Source organism: Rhinopithecus bieti, unplaced genomic scaffold (assembly GCF_001698545.2).
Source record: "Rhinopithecus bieti isolate Rb0 unplaced genomic scaffold, ASM169854v2 scaffold_9899, whole genome shotgun sequence".
In the NCBI taxonomy this organism is placed as follows: Eukaryota; Metazoa; Chordata; class Mammalia; order Primates; family Cercopithecidae; genus Rhinopithecus; species Rhinopithecus bieti.
In genome coordinates this window covers 6,037,579-6,055,855 of record NW_016806979.1, presented here as the reverse complement: position 1 = coordinate 6,055,855, position 18,277 = coordinate 6,037,579, and the positions used below count along the sequence as shown (strand labels likewise).

Sequence of the window (18,277 nt, the reverse complement as noted above, 5' to 3'; positions counted from 1 at the left end):
AAAAAAAAAAAAAGAAAAGAAAAGAAAAGAAAAGAAAAGAACAGTATAAATGTATCCTATATTGGAAAGTGACAAGCACCAAGGAGAAAAATCAAGCCAAACGAAGATGGAGAGATTATAACTGTAGGTTTTAAAACTAAAGGAAGCTGGACTCAGTGACACTCACCTGTACTCCCAGCTACTAGGGAAGCTGAGGCAGGAGGATTGCTTGAGCCCAGGAGTTCAAATCCAGCCTGGGCAACAGAGTGAGGCTCTGTCTCTTAAAACTAACAAGGCCAGGTGGGGTGGCTAATGCCTGTAATCCTAGTACTTTGAGAGGCTGAGGTGGGAGGATTGCTTGAGCCCAGGAGTTCAAGACCAGCCTGGGCAGACATAGCCAAACCCTGTCTCTACAAAAAAGAAAAAAATTAGCAGGCTGCAGAAAGCCGTGATCACTTAACTGCATTCCAGCTTAGGTGACAGAGTAAGACCACCCTGTCTCAAAAAACAAACAAAAAAAGAGAATGGGGACCAAGATCCAGCTGAAACCTCATACATGGAAGAACTTGAAGATGGGGAAACTGAGGGACTGGGATTAGGCGCTTATGGGAGAACCCAGTTGCTGTCTGTTTCTGCCCCTGGTATACAGTGGGCACCTGATAAATGCCCAGTGTGTAAGTGAATGACTCCAGTCAGGAAAGAGACAGACAAGGCTGGGGCTGCTTTTCCAAGGACAGGAATCCAACCGAGCCAGGCAGGAGCCCTCCAGCTAGGACCCACCCAGATCTGCAGCTTGATCCTCTTGTCGTTGCGATAGATGGTCTTGACCTTGAAGTCGATGCCCACGGTGCTGACGAAGGCAGGCGTGAACGAGTCGTCAGCATAGCGGAAGAGGAAGGACGTCTTGCCCACACTGCTGTTGCCGATGATGAGAATCTTGAACATGTAGTCGAAGTTCTGATCCGAGGACTCCTTCTGCCCATAGCGTGAGTCTGTGGCGGATGCCATCTGGGGATACCGGGTGTAGGAGAGCCGTGAGGGGGGCTCTCTCCATCCTCATGTGCCCAAGCCCAGGCAGAGGATGGCGAGGGCTCCAGAATACGGCCGGTGTATGGAGAACACCCTTATCCCATCAGGAACCCCAGTATTAATTGGTGGTGCCCCCAGCAGAGGGCAGCCTGTGACCTTGAAATCCTGGACGTTTCGGAGGAGGCGCTCAGAGAGTAGCCGATGGGGACACTCCAGCAGCCCCCTCCAAAGGCCTGTGCCCCAGGTGGGGCTGTAACCCTAAACCCAGGCCTGAGCCCAGAGGGGATGACTGCAGCTGGCTCCGCCCCCCATCAATCTTTCATGGTCCTCAGAACCCGGCCGCACTGCCCCACGTGCACCGCGTGCATGGTCCCTCGAGGACGCGCATCTGCAGCCCCTGCTTCCCCCAAACCTCCAGGCCGGAGAGCTCCGGCCAAGGCCGCTGCATCACATGATACAGGCGGGGCAAGCACACGCTCACGTGCACACAGCCTCAAACACGCTCATCCGTACATACAGGAGTGTGTGAACGCACTGGGGTGCACAGGACAAAGACATAGACACCTGTTTGCACACCGACTCGCCTATAGAAATGTCCAAACCACCCGTGCGCACAGGCCCCTCCACCCATGCAGGGTGTGCACATCACCCACACGGACACGGATCCCCGTGCTTGTATGCACGGGCCATGCATGCACAGGCGGTCCACACGTCTTTCTCCACGCGCGTGCAACACGCACACACTTAGGCCCAGACCCCCACGGGGTCACACGAGCATATCCAGGTACACACGCAAGGGTACACACAGACCTGCTGACACAGGCAGGCGCGCACACGCGTGTGCACACCACGCGCACGCGCACGCAAAAGCCTCCCGCGCGCACAGCTTCCCGCAAGGAGCTTGCCTCCCCTCCCCCTCCGCCGCAGAGCAGAGGGGTTGGGGGGGTTAGTGGTGAGGATCAGACAGGAGTGAGGCGCCCAGGCCCTACCCATTCCTAGCCTCGCGACCGCCGCATCCTTCCCCTCATTCAACCCTAGTCAACCCATCAGTCAAATGAAGGTTATGCAGGTGCTTGGAGTCTGAGCACACCCGGCAGCCCAGGAGCTCACCTTGCCCTGAACCGATGCAACGGCGACCCTAGCGGCAGTGACTTTTTTGGCGGTGGCGGTGACGGGGCCCCCTGTGCGTTGATGTGGGGCTGTGCGGTGGCGGCGGCGGCAGCGGCTCAGGCCCCTGCAGTCCTCGGTGACGTCCTGCAAGGGGAGGGGCGGGGCCTCACATGTAGATAAGTCCGTGACGCCATCCGGAGGCGGAGCCGCGCGTAGAGATGTGGCCCATTGACGCACGCGGAGCCAGATGGGGCGGGGCTCCTACGAAGATTGACGCGCAAATGGGGCGGGGCCTAGAGTTTGCATCCAGTAGGGGCGGGAGCGGCGCGGGGGCCGACTCCGCCTCTCGTCCGCCTCGGGGAGGCGGGGCCCCTCAGCGTTCTCTCACTGGCTTAAGCCCTCGAGCGACGGGCGGAGTAGCCAATCAACGATTGTCTACTCCCTCCTCCTGTCCAATGGTGGCATCTGGGCGATTGAAGGGTCGAGAGTCTGAGGCCTTGGCTGAGCCCAGGTCTTCGAGGGGCGGTTCCCTTACCCGCCCGCGCCCACCCCAGGTAGGGACTCTTGAGGCCACCGTCTAGTCCAAGGTGCTGTGACCCCTGGTAAATGCCCCTGACTCCCAATTGCAGTAAAGAAAAACCGAGGCTCAAGAGATGTTTTATGCCCTCACACAAATGGGGTTCAAAATAAAAACAAAAGAATAAACAAGGGTCAAGAAGGACCCCTGTCCCATTCCCGAGGCGTAAGACCCCCACTGAGGGAGGAGCTAGTAAAGACTCCACCCTTCTCCCCGTTTCTGAGGTTTGAAAAGAAAGAAGTAGAGGTCAAGACAGCCACCTCTCCCCACCGTTCCCAGAAAAGGAGGAAGGGGCTGACGGACTCTCTGGGAACCCCTCCCCTCCCTGCGCCCCGTCATCAAGAGGAAAATTCGAAGAAAAGGTTTAGCAGGAACAGAGAAGCGACCTGTCCTGGAAACCCCTTAAAGCCTGCGGTAAATGTCCCGGGAAACAGGGAGGGCACCAGCCGAAGCCTCCAGTCCTTCAATGCTCGGGTTCAAAGACCCGGGGGCTGGGAGACGCCCCTCCCTCCATCCTGGGAAAGCAAATGGAGCCTTTTGGGAGCTAAGATGGTCCATCGTTTATTCCTCCAAATCTTCAGGGAAAGAAGTCAGAATTTGGGGAGGGGGGAGGAGCCCGAAACCCCAGCCCCCACTTTGGGTCTCCTGCGCCCTCTACGCCAGCTTTCAAACCCTCCAGGGGTGTGTGGCCCCCAGGAGAGTCCTAATCCCCTAGATTCTCCCCCCACACCTCCCAGTAGGCGGGGCTGGAGTGTGTGTGTGTGTTGGGGGTGACTCGTCCTGTTTATAAAAAGCTCGCCAGCTGCGGAGGCGCCGAGAGACCAGAATAACTTAGCGCCTCGAGGCCCAGCCGCCGCCAACCCCGTCCCCAGCCCGCCCCCAACGCCCTGGAAGTACTGGGACGCCCAACCCCATGTCTCCGCACCGTTTGCATTTGGGAAATTTATTTTTTCTTTTTAGGGTAACATGTTTGCTCCCTCCTCCCCCACTCGGGCTATAAAAGTATCACGAATCCACTGCGGAGAAATTGGGAAAATTCAGAAAACAAAAAATAAAATAAAAAGAAATCCACCTCCCATTCTCCCCGCCCTCCGCGCCCACGCGGTAGTCCGTGCTCTGTGGGGGCTCCAGGGCAGCTGGTCCAAGCCCTTGCCTGCGGCCCCGTTGGAGGGGAGGAGGTTTTAGGCTGCTCAGCTCCCTGATCGCCCAAAGGCACGCTTCCTACATGGATGGTTCTCGGAAATACCTCCTGCCTTTTTTCCCCAGGAAGAGAAAAGTGAGCCACGAGAATGTGCAAAACCTTCTGTCACTGACGTAGTATTTTAAAGTAAAAATAGCCGGGTGAGGCGGCTCACTCCTGTAATCCCACCACTTTGGGAGACCAAGGCGGGAGGATCGCTTGAGCCCAGGAATTGGAAACCAGCCTGGGTAACATAGGGAGGCCCCGTCTCTACAAAAAATTTAAAAATCAGCTGGGTGTGGTGTCGCGTGCTTGTGGTCCCAGCTACTCCCGAGGCTGAAGTAGGAGGATCACTTGAGCCCAGGAGGTCGAGGCTGTAGGAAACGGTATCGTGCCACTGCACTCCAGCCTGGACGACAGAGTGAGACCGTGTCTCAAAAAATTAATTACTTAATTTAAATTTAAAAAGAATGCAAGCCCTTGATTATCCAGAGCAGCACTGGGCTCTGCAATTAGAAATGGTTGAGCTGGGGGAGGGGCTGCGGGCTTGGAGCATTTTCTGTGTGGCAGGGGAGACAGAGCTGGTGGGAGAAGGGGCTGGGCTTCCAGGCCGGCCCCACTCAGAGGAAAGTCCAGAGGCCTCCCCATGGCCCCACCCTATCGTCTACACTAGACAAATAAAAATAAAAATTTGGCCAGGCACGGTGGCTTATGCCTGTAATACCAGCACCTTGGGAGGCCGAGGCAGGAGGATCACTTCTTGACCTTGAGGTCAGGAGTTCGAGACCAGCCTGGCCAACATGGTGAAACCCCATCTCTGCTAAAAATACAAAAATTAGCCTGGTGTGGTGGTGCCTGTCCCAGGAGGCTGCTTGGGAGATTCAGGTATGAAAATCGCATGAACCAGGGAGGCGGAGGTTGCAGTGAGCTGAGATCGCACTACCACTGCACACCAGCCTGGGTGGTAACAGGGAGACTCTGTCTCAAGAAAAAAAAAAAAATTAAAAAAAAAAAGTATCCCAGATATGGGTCCAGGGATGACTTCTTGGGGAAGAAGACACTAACTTAAAACCCAATAGGGGGCCAGGCATGGTGGCTCACGCCTGTAATCCCAGCACTTTGGGAGGCTGAGGTGGGTGGATCACCTGAGGTCAGAAGTTCAAGACCAGCCTGGTCAACGTGCTGAAACCCCGTTTCTACTAAATATACTCCATCTCAAAAAAAAAAAAAAGAGAGTAAGAAAGAAAATAAATATGAATATCTTATAACAGATGGAGAAAAAATGGAGGGAAATAAGGCAAAATACTGCAGATAATCTATGGGTGGAGATACAGCAGAATTTTATTTCCTTCTTTATACATTTCCATTATTCCCAAATTTTCTACAATGAACACGTATTACTTCGGTTTTTTGTTTTGTTTTGTTTTTGTTTTTTTGAGACGGAGTCTCGCTCTGTCGCCCGGGCTGGAGTACAGTGGCCGGATCTCAGCTCACTGCAAGCTCCGCCTCCCGGGTTCACGCCATTCTCCTGCCTCAGCCTCCCGAGTAGCTGGGACTACAGGCGCCCGCCACCTCACCCGGCTAGATTTTGTATTTTTTAGTTGAGACGGAGTTTCACCGTGTTAGCCAGGATGGTCTCGATCTCCTGACCTCGTAATCCGCCCGTCTCGGCCTCCCAAAGTGCTGGGATTACAGGCTTGAGCCACCGCGCCCGGCCCATGTATTACTTTGTAAGGGGACTGGGGGAAAAATCTTGGGGAAAAAAATTCCCTTAATCTCTGCCTTTTAAAAGTCTGGAAGGAAATGCACCAAGTTCGTGAACCCGGATGACTTTTAGTTCTGGCACTGTGGGATTTTATCATTAACTGTGATGATGAATTCTGAGTGGTTATAATATTTACGAACGAAGCCAGCTGCTCTGGAAGCCGAGGGCGGCTGTGATGACGCCTGTATCTTGTATAAATATTCAGGAACGCGAAGAGGGAGGCAGAGGGTAGGGATGGATACTGAGGCTTCCGGAGGCGGGGATTGAACCCTAGGCTTGAGCATGGTGCTCTCAGTCCACTCGGAGTCCCGACCAGCAGGAGGAGCTCCTCCCGGCGAGGTGCGGTAAGTGAGACCATCAGGGCGGGAGGATGCCACCCCTCCAACCCACCCGCCAACCCCCGAGAAGCGCGCGCCACCAGGGGGCGCCGCTGGCTAATATTGGGCGCCCAGATGCTTGACTTTGTGCTGGCAAGAGGACGGCTCTGTGCCTGTTTCCCCATCAGTGAAATGGCCAGGACGCTCAATTTGGTCAATCGAATGTCTTAAGATGTAAAGATTTTATTTAACCCCAGATAAATGCTCAGTACCCCAAATGTCTAGGATATTTCAGGGAGGTAACAGACAACAACTCCCCACCCCCAATCGGAGTTTATCCAAGTACTAGGATCAGGTTACAGAGGGGAAACTGAGGCCCAGAAGGGGCTATGATGGCAAGAAAGCTTCAGGGGCCTCCCTCTAGGGGGAGTCTGAGGCAGTTTCAGGAATCAGGAGACTTAGAGACCCGCTAGGGAGGGGAAAATTGTGTGTTTTTATTGCTGTCCTAGGGAAAGAGCAACATGTTGGGGACCCAGCATGGAGTTCTGAGGACAGAGAAAGCAGGGGGCTCCTACATCCAGAGACACCGAAGACAGAAAATACAGCGACTTAAAGCAACAACTGGTGCATAAGTTAAATCAGTCTTCAGAGACATGTCGGGCACAGAGCCCCTTCTTTTTGTTGTTGTCGCCCAGGCTGGAGTGCAATGGCATGACCTCGGCTCACCAGAACCTCCACCTCCCAGATTCAAGTGATTCTCCTGCCTCAGCCTCTCAAGTAGCTGGGATTACAGGCGCCCACCACCACACCCAGCTAATTTTGTATTTTAGTAGAGTTGGGGTTTCACCATGTTGGCTAGGCTGGTCTTGAACTCCTGACCTCGTGATCCGCCTGCCTCGGCCTCCCAAAGTTCTGGGATTACAGGCGTGAGCCACCGCGCCCGGTCTCTAATTTTGTGTATTTTTAGTAGAGACAGAGTTTCACTATGTTGGCCAGGCTGATCTCAAACTCCTGACCTCAGGCGATCCACCCCCACTCCGCCTCCCAAAGTGCTAGGATTACAGGCAGGTGTGAGCCACCTGGCCTGGCAATTTTTTCTTTTCTTTTTTTTTTCTTTTTGAGACAGAGTCTTGCTCTGTTGCCCAGGCTGGAGTGCAGTGGCACGATCTCGGCTCACTTCAACCACCACCGTCTGAGTTCAAGTGATTCTCCTGCCTCAGCCTCCCCCAAGTAGCTGGGATTACAGGTGGCACCCATCCCCCACCACCACCCAGCTAATTTTCGTTTTTTTTTTTTTTTTTTTTTTTTTTTTTTTTTTTTTTTGAGACCGGATTCTCGCCTAAACTCGCCCAGGGCTGGAGTGCAGTGGCCGGATCTGCCAGCTCACTGCAAAAGGCTCCGCCGTCCCGGGTTTACGCCATTCTCCCCTCTGCCTCAGCCTCCCGAGTAGCTGGGACTAGCAGGCGCCGCACCTCGCCCGGCTAGTTTTTTGTAATTTTTTTAGTAAAGAGACGGGGTTTCCACGGTGTTAGCCAGGATGGTCTCGATCTCCTGACCATCAAGCTGATCGCAACCCGTCTCGGCCCTCGCCCCAAAGTGCTGGGATTACAAGCTTGAGCCACCGCGCCCGGCCTAATTTTTGTATTTTTAGTAGAGATGGGGTTTCACCATGTTGGCCAGACTGGTCTCGAACTTCTAACCTCAGGTGATCCACCCACCTCAGCCTCCCAAAGTGCTGGGGTTACAGGCATGGGCCACCGTGCTCAGCCTCAGAGCCCCCCTCTCTTTCCTTTCCTTCTCTTTTCTTTTTTTATTTTTATTTTTATTTATATATTTATTTTTTGAGACAGCGTGTCGCTCTGTCGCCCAGGCTGGAGTGCAGTGGTGCGATCTCAGCTCACTGCAAGCTCCGCCTCTGGGGTTCATGCCATTCTACTGCCTCAGCCTCCCCAGTAGCTGGGACTACAGGCGCCCACCACGATGCCCGGCTAATTTTTTGTATTTTTAGTAGAAACAGCGTTTCACCATGTTAGCCAGGATGGTCTTGATCTCCCAACCATGTGATCCACCCTCCTCGGCCTCCCAAGGTGCTGGGACTACAGGCGTGAACCACTGCGCCCGGTCTTTTTTTTTCTTTTAGACAGGATCTTGCTGTGCTGCCCAGGCTGGAATGCAGTGATACAATCATAGCTCTCTTCAGCCTCCAACTCCTGGGCTCAAGCGATCCTCTTTGTCTCAACCTTCTGAGTAGCTGGGACTACAGGTGCACACCGCCATACCTGGCTAATTTTTTTTTCAGAGATGGGGGTCTTGCTATGTTGCCCAGGCTGGTCTCAAACTCCTGAGCTCAAGTGATCCTCCCACCTCAGCTTCCCAAAGTGCCGGGATTACAGGCATGAGCCACCATGCCTTGCCCAGCCCCTTTTCTGCTCCTCTTCCTGCCCCCTACCACAGTTTCAGAAACAAAATTGGGTATGAATGAAGCTTTGGTGCTGAAAATTTCCCCACTCACATTTCCATGCTCTTGCAGAGAGCTGCTTGGTAGAGGAAGACGGTGAGATGCCTTTGGGATGGTCTCCTGACTCCCCAACCCCTTGTGCAGGACTACTACAGAGGCATAAAGCTGGTATGAAGTAGATGGGCAATACATATTTGACAAAGAAGGAAATAATTAAGTGACAGATGTGGCTCAAGAGTGACCACTGGAGAGGGTGGGCTAGAGGCTCTAGCAGACAGCACCTCTCCTCGCAGGGATAGAAGCCCAGGAGAAAGATCCCAAGGGCATTCTAAGAGGCTGCCCCTTGGAGAGCTCTTTTAGGCAAGTCTGGGGTCAGAGTGGACCCCAGCCAGGTGCCTCCAATTAGACCCTGAGAGCCACCTATGACTAAGAACTTGATTGTCTCCCTCAGTGGGTGGGAAAGTGAAGCAGAAGCCACATGGAGCCACTTCCTGGAAAGTCTGCCTGCCAAGAGCCAAAGAGATTAACCATGCATTGCCCCTGCAGTTCACGCAGGGCTGGCCCTAAGTCCTCTGGTTGTCGAGGGGTAAGTCCCTAGGGTCTGGGCCAGCTTCCGGGGACAGGAGTTCAGTGTCAGGCAACTCCAAGGCCTCTTTGTCTAAAGCTGTCTCTTCCCCGTCCTCTTCCTCCTCCTCATCCTCTTCCTCTGCCTCCTCCAGAGTCAGCTCAAACTGGAATCTGTCAGGCCCGCCCCACTCAGGGTTGGTGAGGTCTGAGGGACTTCGGGGGATCTTGCTCTGGTACCACTCTCGATTGTCCTCCAGCGTGTCCAGCAGGTCCTGTGCATCTGGGTGGACCAGGTCAGCCCAAGTCTCCCACAGTGGGTGGGCAATGTAGTCAATGAAACCCACCTGTGGCAGGGGGTTGGGCAGGTAGGCATTTGGTGAGTCACAGTGAACCCTAGACTCAATCCAACCTCCAGATCTTTAGCTAAGTTGTTCCCTCTGCCTGGAATGCCGCTTCCCAGCTCCTACTCATCCTTCAAAACCATTTTCAAATAACTCACTGTCTAGAATGCCTCCTTTAAGCCTTCTGGCCTCCTCCAACCCCAATTCTGACCCCACAGGGGTGAATGTACATGTCCCCCAGACTGGAAGCCCCTCCAGGGTCCCGCATGTTACCCAGAATAGATGTTTCCAAACCCCAGAAGTGCATGTCCCTCTCCCTGAAGCCCAGAGAGAATGGATCCCAGGTCTAACTCGGCCCAGACAGCACCCTTAGGACACACTCCCTGGCTAGCCAGCCAGGGCCAAGCCAGGGCTCATGGGGTTGGCTCAGCCCCTCCCTTTTACTCTCTCCCAGTGTCTACCAGCTCAGCCCAGTCCCCTGCCAACCTGGGACTTCTCCACGGAGGCCGTGTGCTTGTCACACATGGGACTGATGTCCAGGCCCGACTCACGCTCGCGGTCTCCCTGATGGAAGAACTCGGCCATGATGCGGTCTGTCCACTGGCGGTACAGGGGCAGTGGCTTGGTAGGGTTGCTCAGGTCAGCGCAGTGCACCAGATTCTGCAAAACCTACAGACAGCGAGGCTCGGGAGGGCACTGGAGGGGCCCAGCCACATCTGGACCTGGCACCCCCACAGACAGGCTTGGTGCCATGGACACATTCATCTTACAGGTGGGGAAACTGAGGCTTGAGACCTGAAGAAGTGGTTAAGGCATAGGCATGCGACTCTTGACATTTCTTCAAGTTTGGCATACAGTCGGCACTTCATAAATGAAGCTAAATGAGAATTGCAAAAATGGAGGTCCTCTCCAATTTTTTTTTTTTTTAAATGAGATGGGGTCTCACTCTGTGACCCTGGCTGGAGTGCAGTGGCAAGATCTTGGCTCACTGCAACCTCTGCCTCCCAGGCTCAAATGATCCTCCTACCCCAGCCTCCCGAGTAACTGGAACCATAGGCATGTGCCACCATGCCCGACTAATTTTTGTATTTTTGTAGAGACAAGGTGTTGCCCAGGCTAGTCTTGAACTCCTGAGCTCAAGCGATCCGCCCATCTCAGCCTTTCAAAGTGCCAGGATTACAGGTGTGAGCCTCTGAGCCAGGCTTCTTTTTTTAATTTCTTTTTTTTTTTTTTCTTTTAAGAGACAGGGTCTCACTCTGTTGCCCAGACCAGAGTGCAATGGTGCAATCACACCTCACTGCAGCCTCTAACTCCTGACCTCAAGCGATCCTCACGCCTTAACCTCCCAAAGTGTTGGGATTACAGGTGTGAGCCACTGCCCCCAGCCTTCACTCACACTAAATGTGTAAGAGGCCTAGCTAAAATTGTTTTTAAAGTAAAACCAAAATATAAAAAGGAGGCCCCGGGGCCCGACCAGCTACACACCTGGATTCGGTCGGAATAGTTGTCCAGGAGGAGGACACCGAGGCTTGTCACCTTCTTGGTCTCCACCATGGTCTTGAGGTCAGCCAGGAGGTTCATGTGTTTGGACATGTCTGTGGCCAGCACCTGGGGGCAGGCAAGGGAAGGTGACAGGTGCAAGGACCCTGCCCACCCTGACCCTCACTCCCAACTCCTAGATGCCACTCCAGCTCAGAATCAGCCTTCTGGGCCTCAGCATACTCATCTGTGAAATGGGAGGATGCAACGGCATTCACTGCAAACCCTGCTCACAAGAGGGGCTCAGTCAGGAGCCCCTTTTGGGAGGTTGTTTGGGTTGGCCATGAATTCTACATGTGTGACAAGGTGGGGGGGGAGGTGACCAAACCTGTGCATCTGGGACTTGTGAGCCCAAGTCTCCCACAGTGGGTGGGCAATGTAATCAGTGAAATCCACCTGTGGGGTAGGTGGGGCAGGTAGGCATTCGGTGAGTCACAGCAAACCCTAGAACCTCCAGATCTTTAGCCAGGTTTTTCCCTCTGCCTGGAATGCCACTTCCCAACTCCCACTCATTCCTCAAAACCCTTTTCAAATAATCCATCCTCTAGGATGCCTCTGTTGACCCTTCCGGCCTCCTCCAACCCCAATTCTGATCCCACAGGGCTGCTTACGTGCTAAGGTGAGTTGTACCTGAGGACAGCGTGGAGGATGAGGTGTGTGCAAAGGGACTGGAAGAGTTGGGTACATAAGAGGAACCTAGAAGAGGTGGTTGTGGCTGGAAGAAGTGAGCTCAAGAGAGATGGAGGTGAGACGGAGGAGGTTGAGGGCCTCTGGCAGCTGGAGGACCTTGTCCAAAGCTGCAAGGGAGTTTGCAGCTCACTGTGGGGAGGGATGTGACTTCATACCCCTCAAACTTCCATGTGGCTGCCATGTGCCCTGGAGAGCTGTTTCTTTCTTTTTTCTTTTTTCTTTTTTTTTTTAATTTATTTTATTTTATTTTATTTTTGTGAGACGGAGTCTTGCTCTGTCACCCAGGTTGAAGTGTAGTGGTGTGATCTCGGCTCACTGCAACCTCTGCCTCCCGGGTTCAAGTGATTCTCCTGCTTCAGCCTCCCGAGTAGCTGTGATTACAGGTGCGTGCCACTGCGCCCAGCTAATTTTTTGTATTTTTAGTAGAGACGGGGTTTCACCATGTTAGCCAGGATGGTATCGATCTCCTGACCTCGTGATCCACCTGCCTTGGCCTCCCAAAGTGCTGGGATTACAGGTGTGATCCACCATGCCCAGCCTTGGAGGGCTGTTTTTAACTCTGGGCACAGATGTTTAAAAACCAGAATGACCACCAGGCGCGGTGGCTCACGCCTGTAATCCCAGAACTTTGGGAGGCCAAGGCGGGTGGATCATGAGGTCAGGAGTTCGAGACCAGCCTGGCCAACATGGTGAAACCTCATGTCTACTAAAAATACAAAAATTAGCTGGGCATGGAGGCGCGCCTGTAGTCCTCACATGTGGTTCCCACTGCTGGGAACACAGTTCCCCGTCCCGTAGTCTTCCTCATTCTGCACATCCTGGCTTTAATGTTCCCTCTCCAGGAACCCCTCTCTGATCTCTTTGGCTGGTCTGGGCTCTGAAAGCACCTTGAACCTCCTTCCTCACCGCTCTGCCTGCAGGTCCCCAGTCACAGCTACCACCTCTGTGGCCGTCTGCCCTACAGATCATGAATTTCATAAAGGCCGGAACTGTCTTTGCACAGATCAAGCACATAGTAGGTGCTCAATAAATGCTTGTTAAGTGCATTAATGAGGCATGAGACCCCAAAACCTACTGATGTGCCCCTACTTAAAAAAAAATCAAATGGACAGATGTGCTTAATTTTTTTTTTCTTTTTTTTTTTCTGAGACAGAGTCTTGCTCTGTCGCCAGGCTGGAGTGCAGTGGCGCTATCTCCACTCACTGCAACCTCGACCTCCCAGGTTCAGGCGATTCTTCTGACTCAGCCTCCTGAGTATCTGGGATTACAGGCGCGTGCCACCACGCCTGGCTAATTTTTGTATTTTTAGTAGAGATGGGGTTTCACCATGTTGGCCAGGATGGTCTTGATCTCTTGACCTCATGATCCACCTGCCTCACCCTCCCAAAGTGCTGCGATTACAGGCCTGAGCCACCGTGCCTGGCTGCTTAATTATTTTTATTTTTTTTGAGACAGAGTCTCATTCTGTTGCTGAGGCTGGCGTGCCGTGGTGCAATCTCAGCTCACCGCGACCTCCACCTCCCAGGTTCAAGCGACTCTCCTGCCTTAGCCTCCCAAGTAACTGGGATCACAGGTGCCCACCACCACGCCTGGCTAATTTTGGTATTTTTAGTAGAGACGGGGGTTTCACCATGTTTGTCAGGCTGGTCTCGAACTCTTGACCTCAAGTGATCTGCCTGCTTCAGCCTCCCAAAATGCTGGGATTACAGGTGTGAGCCTGTGCCCAACCCAGATGTGCCAAATTTAAGGCTCAGCAAAAGTTGCACTTGAGACCCCAGAAACAGTTTCCATATCACCTGCATACAGCCAGGATCTGCTGAGCCCAGCAGAGGGCTTGCGGTTTGGACAGTTACTGTCCCTTTTTTTTTTTTTTGAGATGGAATCTCACTCTGTTGCTGACACTGAAGTGTAGTGACATGATCTCAGCTCACTAGCTCACTGCACCCTCTGCCTCCTGGGTTCTAGCAATTCTCCTGCCTCAGTCTCCCGAGTAGCTGGGATTACAGGTGCGCACCACCACGCCCAGCTAATTTTTGTATTTTTAGTAGAGATGAGGTTTCACTATGTTGGCCAGGCTGGTCTTGAACTTGTGACCTCAGGTGATCTGCCTGCCTCTGCTTCCCAAAGTGCTAGGATTACAGGCATGAGCCACCGCTCCTGGCCCCACTGTTCCATTTCACAGACGAGGAAGCTCAGACTCAGAGTGAGGACATGCCTGGGTCTGGATGAACCACCGGCCATGCTAATATTGCCCCACCCTGCTGTTGGCAGATGAGAAGGATGCCCCCCTCCCCTCTGCCCCTCCCTCCCCTATTACTGCCCTAGCCTCACCATGTCAATGACCATCTTGCGCAGACTCAGTCGCTGCTTGGTGCTGAGGTTCTGGAAGATATCGCAGTTCTTTGCCTGCAGCAGCTTGAAGCCCACAGCCAGGTGGTGGTTCTCCAGCACGGAGGCATCATTGTACATAAGCGCCAGCTCTGAGTCTGCGGGGATATGGGACTGAGAGCCCCAAGATCCACCCTCCCCACCCACTCTACCCAAAAGCAGCTTTCGGAAATCCTTAGCAAACTCCTACTATGCATTGAAGGCCCAACTCTAGCATGCCCTCCTGTAAGAAACCATCCATGTCCCTGGCCCTTCCCTGACTGCAGGGCCAGGGGTATCTGTGTTTGACTCTGCCTACCCAAGACTGGGAAGGCTCCTCACAGACCCACTATGGCCAGAGACAGTGAGTACTCAGTAATGTTTTTTGTTTGTTTGTTTCTTTTTTAGAGACAGGGTCTTGCTGTCACCCAGGCTGGAGCACAGTGGTGCAATCATGGCTCCCTGCAGCCTCAACCTCCCGGCCTCAAGTGATCCTCCCATCTCAGCCTCCTGAGTAATTGGGATTACGGTGTGTGCCACCACACTTGGCTAATTTTTTTTATTTTTTGGAGAGACAAGGTCTCACTGTATTGCCCAGGCTGGTCTCGAACTCCTGAACTCAAGCAATCCTCCCACCACGGCCTCCCACAGTGTTGGGATTACAGGTGCGAGCCATGATGCCCAGTCTCTCAGTGCTGGTTAAATAAACAACTGAGTTTTTGTCTTATTGGACTCTAGGCCCTTTGAGTGAGGGGCCTCCACTCTCACCCCCAGCACTCCAGGGCTTATACACAGAAGGTGCCCAATAATTGCCTGTCAACCGAGTTTTTCAGATTCCTCATATGATCCTAAACGTTAAGATCTTGGTGGAAGTGGCCAGGCGTGGTGACTTATGACTGTAATGCCAGCACTTTGGGAGGCCGAGGCAGGCAGATCGCTTGAGGCCAGGAGTTTGAGACCAGCCTGGGCAACATAGTGAAACCCTGTATCTATGAAAAATACAAAACTTAGCCGGGCATGGTAGCATGCACCTGTAATCCCAGCTACTCCGGGAGTCTGAGGCTAGAGAATCGCTTGAACCTGGGATGTAGAGGTTGCAGAGAGCCGAAATCGCACCACTGCACTCCAGCCTGGGTGACAAAGCAAGACCCTGTCTTAAAAAATAAATAAATAAAGACCTTGGTGGAACCAGATCAGCTCTGCCACAGCTCATTATTCTGTCATTTATTGAGCACCTACTGTGCACCCAGACCTGCTCCAAGCCCCTGAAGGGAGGGAAGACTGTCATAGTCATTTCATAGACAGGGAGACTGGGCTCAGGACAGATGGGAACCCCCTGAGATCACCTGGTAGACAGGGTAGAGGCGGGGTCTGCCTCACCTCCTGCACCCACTTCCCACTCCTACTTACTGGTGTTAATCAGAAACTGGTTAGAGACCCCAGGATGGTCCACATCATGGATGGCGCTTGCAAAGAGGGCAGCCAGGATTTCCAAGTCTGTGAACACAGCCTGAGCAGGCAGAGAGCACAGGTGAGAGGGGCGGGTTCTCTGGGCCCTGCACCCACCCGCCTGCCTGCAATCATAGCGCAGTACCTCGAGGGCAGGTGTAGCCAGCAACACATGCGTGGACTGGGTCACATCGGCAGCATGTAGGCTGTTGTGATAGGCCACATCGGCATGGTAGTGACCCTCCAGCATCAGCAGATAGGTGGCCAGTGTGTCTGCTGGGATCTGGAATGTCTTCAGCAGGTCCCGCTCCTGGTCCATCACAGATCCTGGCTCAGGGCCTTGGTCTTGGGGCTGCAGCACACGCTGTTCCTACTCCTCTCTTCTGAACTCCTATCCATGCCTCGAGCACCCACTCCTCTGAGACGCCCTCCCTGCTCTCCTGGACTCCTCCACTCTGTGTTCTTTGGTGGTCCATCCCTGACCCTACAGGACTGGGGATGTCTGTGTCCAGCTCTTCTCTCCAGATTTCTCTCCTCTTCAGGGCCAGGGGCCAGGGCTGAGGTTTCTGGACAATGAACTGTTCATCTGTGTGAACTCCTATTGATCCTTCAATACCCTGCTCAAATTATCCCCTTCAGAAATGTCAGAAAGGATTTGAAAAATGAGTGTCCCTGAGGTCTAGGGTAGGAAGTGGTGAAGGAAACCCCAGGAGTTTTTCCTTGGAAGCCAAGGGCAGGGTAGGTACCTGAAAAATGCTGAATATGATAGCTGTAAGGGGCCGGTTCCCACTTAGCTCCGCCACCTTGAACACGTCAAGTCCCCACCTGTTGGTGTCTTCTAGCTCCTAAGATGTGAAGAACTGGAGCTTAATTAACCCCAGCCCAACTTCCCCACACTCTAGAGCCTCCATCCTCCCACCCCAGGTTCCACAGTGAGCCCCAACTGCCTAGTATATAGGTGGGCAAACAGGCAGACAGAGCCAAGGGCCAAACCTTGATCTTGGCATTGTGGTTGAGGACCCACCTTGGCCAGCTGTTCCTCCTGGTCAGTCTGGACCCCAAAGCGTGGGACAGTGGCTGAGGAGAGGCTGGCACCATGGCAGAACCCATGTAGGCCACTGATCCGGGACATAGGCTGCGGGGCCTCCTCAGTGGTCACCTTGGGCAGCTCCACCTCAGTCTGCTGGTCTGCAGATGAGCCAGGGTGAGGCTTACAGAAGCTGATTTCACCTGTTGGGGCCTGGCCTCAGGACCTGAACTTTGCCAAACCCCAGGATCAACCTATTTCCCTTTCTACAGGAACCAAAGTAAGTTCGGGGTAAAGACCCTGTCGGCCGGATGCGGTGGCTCATGCCTGTAATCTCAGTGCTTTGGGAGGTCGAGGTGGGTGGATCACTTGAGGTCAGGAGTTCAAGACCAGTCTGAGCAATATGGTGAAACCCCATCACTACTAAAAATACAAAAATTAGCCAGGTATGGTGGCAGGCACCTGTAACCCCAGCTACTCGGGAGGCTGAGGCGGGAGAATTGCTTGAACCCAGGAGGCGGAGGTTGCAGTGGCTGAGATTGCACCACTGCACTCCTGCCTGGGCAACAAAGTGAAACTGTATCAAAAAAAAAAAAAAAAAATCCTGTCTTGCCTATAGCTACCTACCCCTCTCCTCTGTTCACGGCTGATTTCAGTAAACCCTTCTGCTAGGCATGGCCCTGGGGCTCCGCATTCCCCCCAAACAGCCTAGTGTCTTTTCCATCTCCCAAGCTGGTGTCTGGCTCCCTCTATCTCCTCCTAGGCAAATTTCTGCTCATGCTTCAAAACCCTAGCTTCAATGTCCCCTGCTCCTGGAAGTTCCCCTTGTTCCTCCCTCTGATCCAGCCCTAACTCATGGGGCTGAAGGTGTCTGTGTCAGGCTGTATCTCCCCTGGACTGAGGTCTATAATAGAAATATTTATTTCTCTTGCTTCTTAGTGCTCCTATAATATCGTCCAGGCAGTGACTCAACAAAGCTCACCCAGGAAGGTCCGGGAGATGTACTCGGACACCTGGTTCCCGGAGCGGCTGGTTTCAGACAGGTGGGTCAACTCCCGGTTTAGGATCCGCTTGAACTGGGGCGGAGGGAAGGTGAAGACAGTGATGATGGGGTACCGTGGGCAGAGGCAGGTGAGCTCAGCGATCTGCCCCACCTCACCTTGTTGGAGGCCATCTCCCCCACCGAGTGCCGGGTCTGCAGCGTCTCCAACTGATCCAGGCACCAGTCCAGCTCGTCTAGCGTCTCCAATGCCAGCTTCTGCCCCGTGTCCTCTGGGAGCCGAGGCAGTCAGGGGCCTGCCCCACCCCTGCTCAGGGACCCCACGCCTCTCACGCTTTCGTCTCTGCATCTGGACCCTGAAACTGTTCCCACGGGGGCCACCCAGGACTCCTGGACCCAAGTTCCAGATCTGTCCCCCGAGTGGCTGTGTGACCATGAGATCTCTGGGCCTCAGCCTCCTCATCTGTAATATGGGTGTGGTGGGGTCTATCCCCGAGGGCGTTATTGTTTGTTTTTGCAGGGGTGGGGCTACAATTAGCCCCAGTCTAAGGGCTCATGGACTGGGGAGGTCACTATGGAAAGGAAGCTCCCAGCTGTCCTCAGCAGGGTAGGGAAGGAACAGGTACTTTACCTGCAGGCGGAGGGGGCTGATTGCTGGATGAAGGGTTTCCGACGGGTCCCTGCCTGCGGTACAGCAGCCTCAGGCGTGGCTGCTCCGCCCATCTCGCACCGCCCCCAAGTCCTCCAGGCCCCGCCCCTCAAGCCCACCCTTAGGCGCTGGAGTCCCAGCCTCAATTTGCAGCCCGCTTTCCGCCAGGCCCCGCCTCCGTCGTCTGCCGGCCCCGCCCCTCCCCGCCCACCTTGTCTCTGCCGGCCCCGCCC

The 18,277-nt window shown here is 53.8% G+C and overlaps 2 protein-coding genes across 4 annotated transcripts in view; both read right to left on the bottom strand.

Annotated features, from left to right (window-relative positions):
* The window catches only part of RAB3A (RAB3A, member RAS oncogene family), a 7,649-nt gene extending 5,357 nt beyond the window's left edge, over positions 1-2,292 (bottom strand). Inside the window, exons 1-2 of the mRNA XM_017879461.1 lie at positions 2,119-2,292; positions 760-987 (exon numbers count right to left, since the gene is read on the bottom strand). Of these exons, the coding sequence (XP_017734950.1) occupies positions 760-987 (228 nt within the window). The 5' untranslated portion in view covers positions 2,119-2,292. The remainder of the gene's footprint in view (positions 1-759; positions 988-2,118) is intronic.
* Positions 2,293-8,608: 6,316 nt separating this feature from the next.
* PDE4C (phosphodiesterase 4C) lies at positions 8,609-18,220 on the bottom strand. 3 transcript variants are annotated; one of them, XM_017879456.1, is made up of 10 exons: positions 17,555-18,220; positions 17,378-17,471; positions 16,393-16,556; positions 16,115-16,213; positions 15,514-15,720; positions 15,330-15,429; positions 13,884-14,038; positions 10,809-10,931; positions 9,810-9,992; positions 8,609-9,326 (listed from the first exon to the last, which is right to left on the bottom strand). In XM_017879456.1, exons 1-10 carry the CDS (start codon positions 17,567-17,569, stop codon positions 8,979-8,981), a joined length of 1,488 nt encoding a protein of 495 aa, XP_017734945.1. In that variant the 5' UTR covers positions 17,570-18,220; the 3' UTR covers positions 8,609-8,978. The 3 variants fall into 3 exon arrangements, with proteins under 3 accessions (XP_017734945.1, XP_017734946.1, XP_017734947.1); XM_017879457.1 differs by having other exon boundaries at positions 15,514-15,678; XM_017879458.1 differs by lacking the exon at positions 17,555-18,220 and having other exon boundaries at positions 16,393-16,551.
* Between the last annotated feature and the right edge of the window lie 57 nt (positions 18,221-18,277).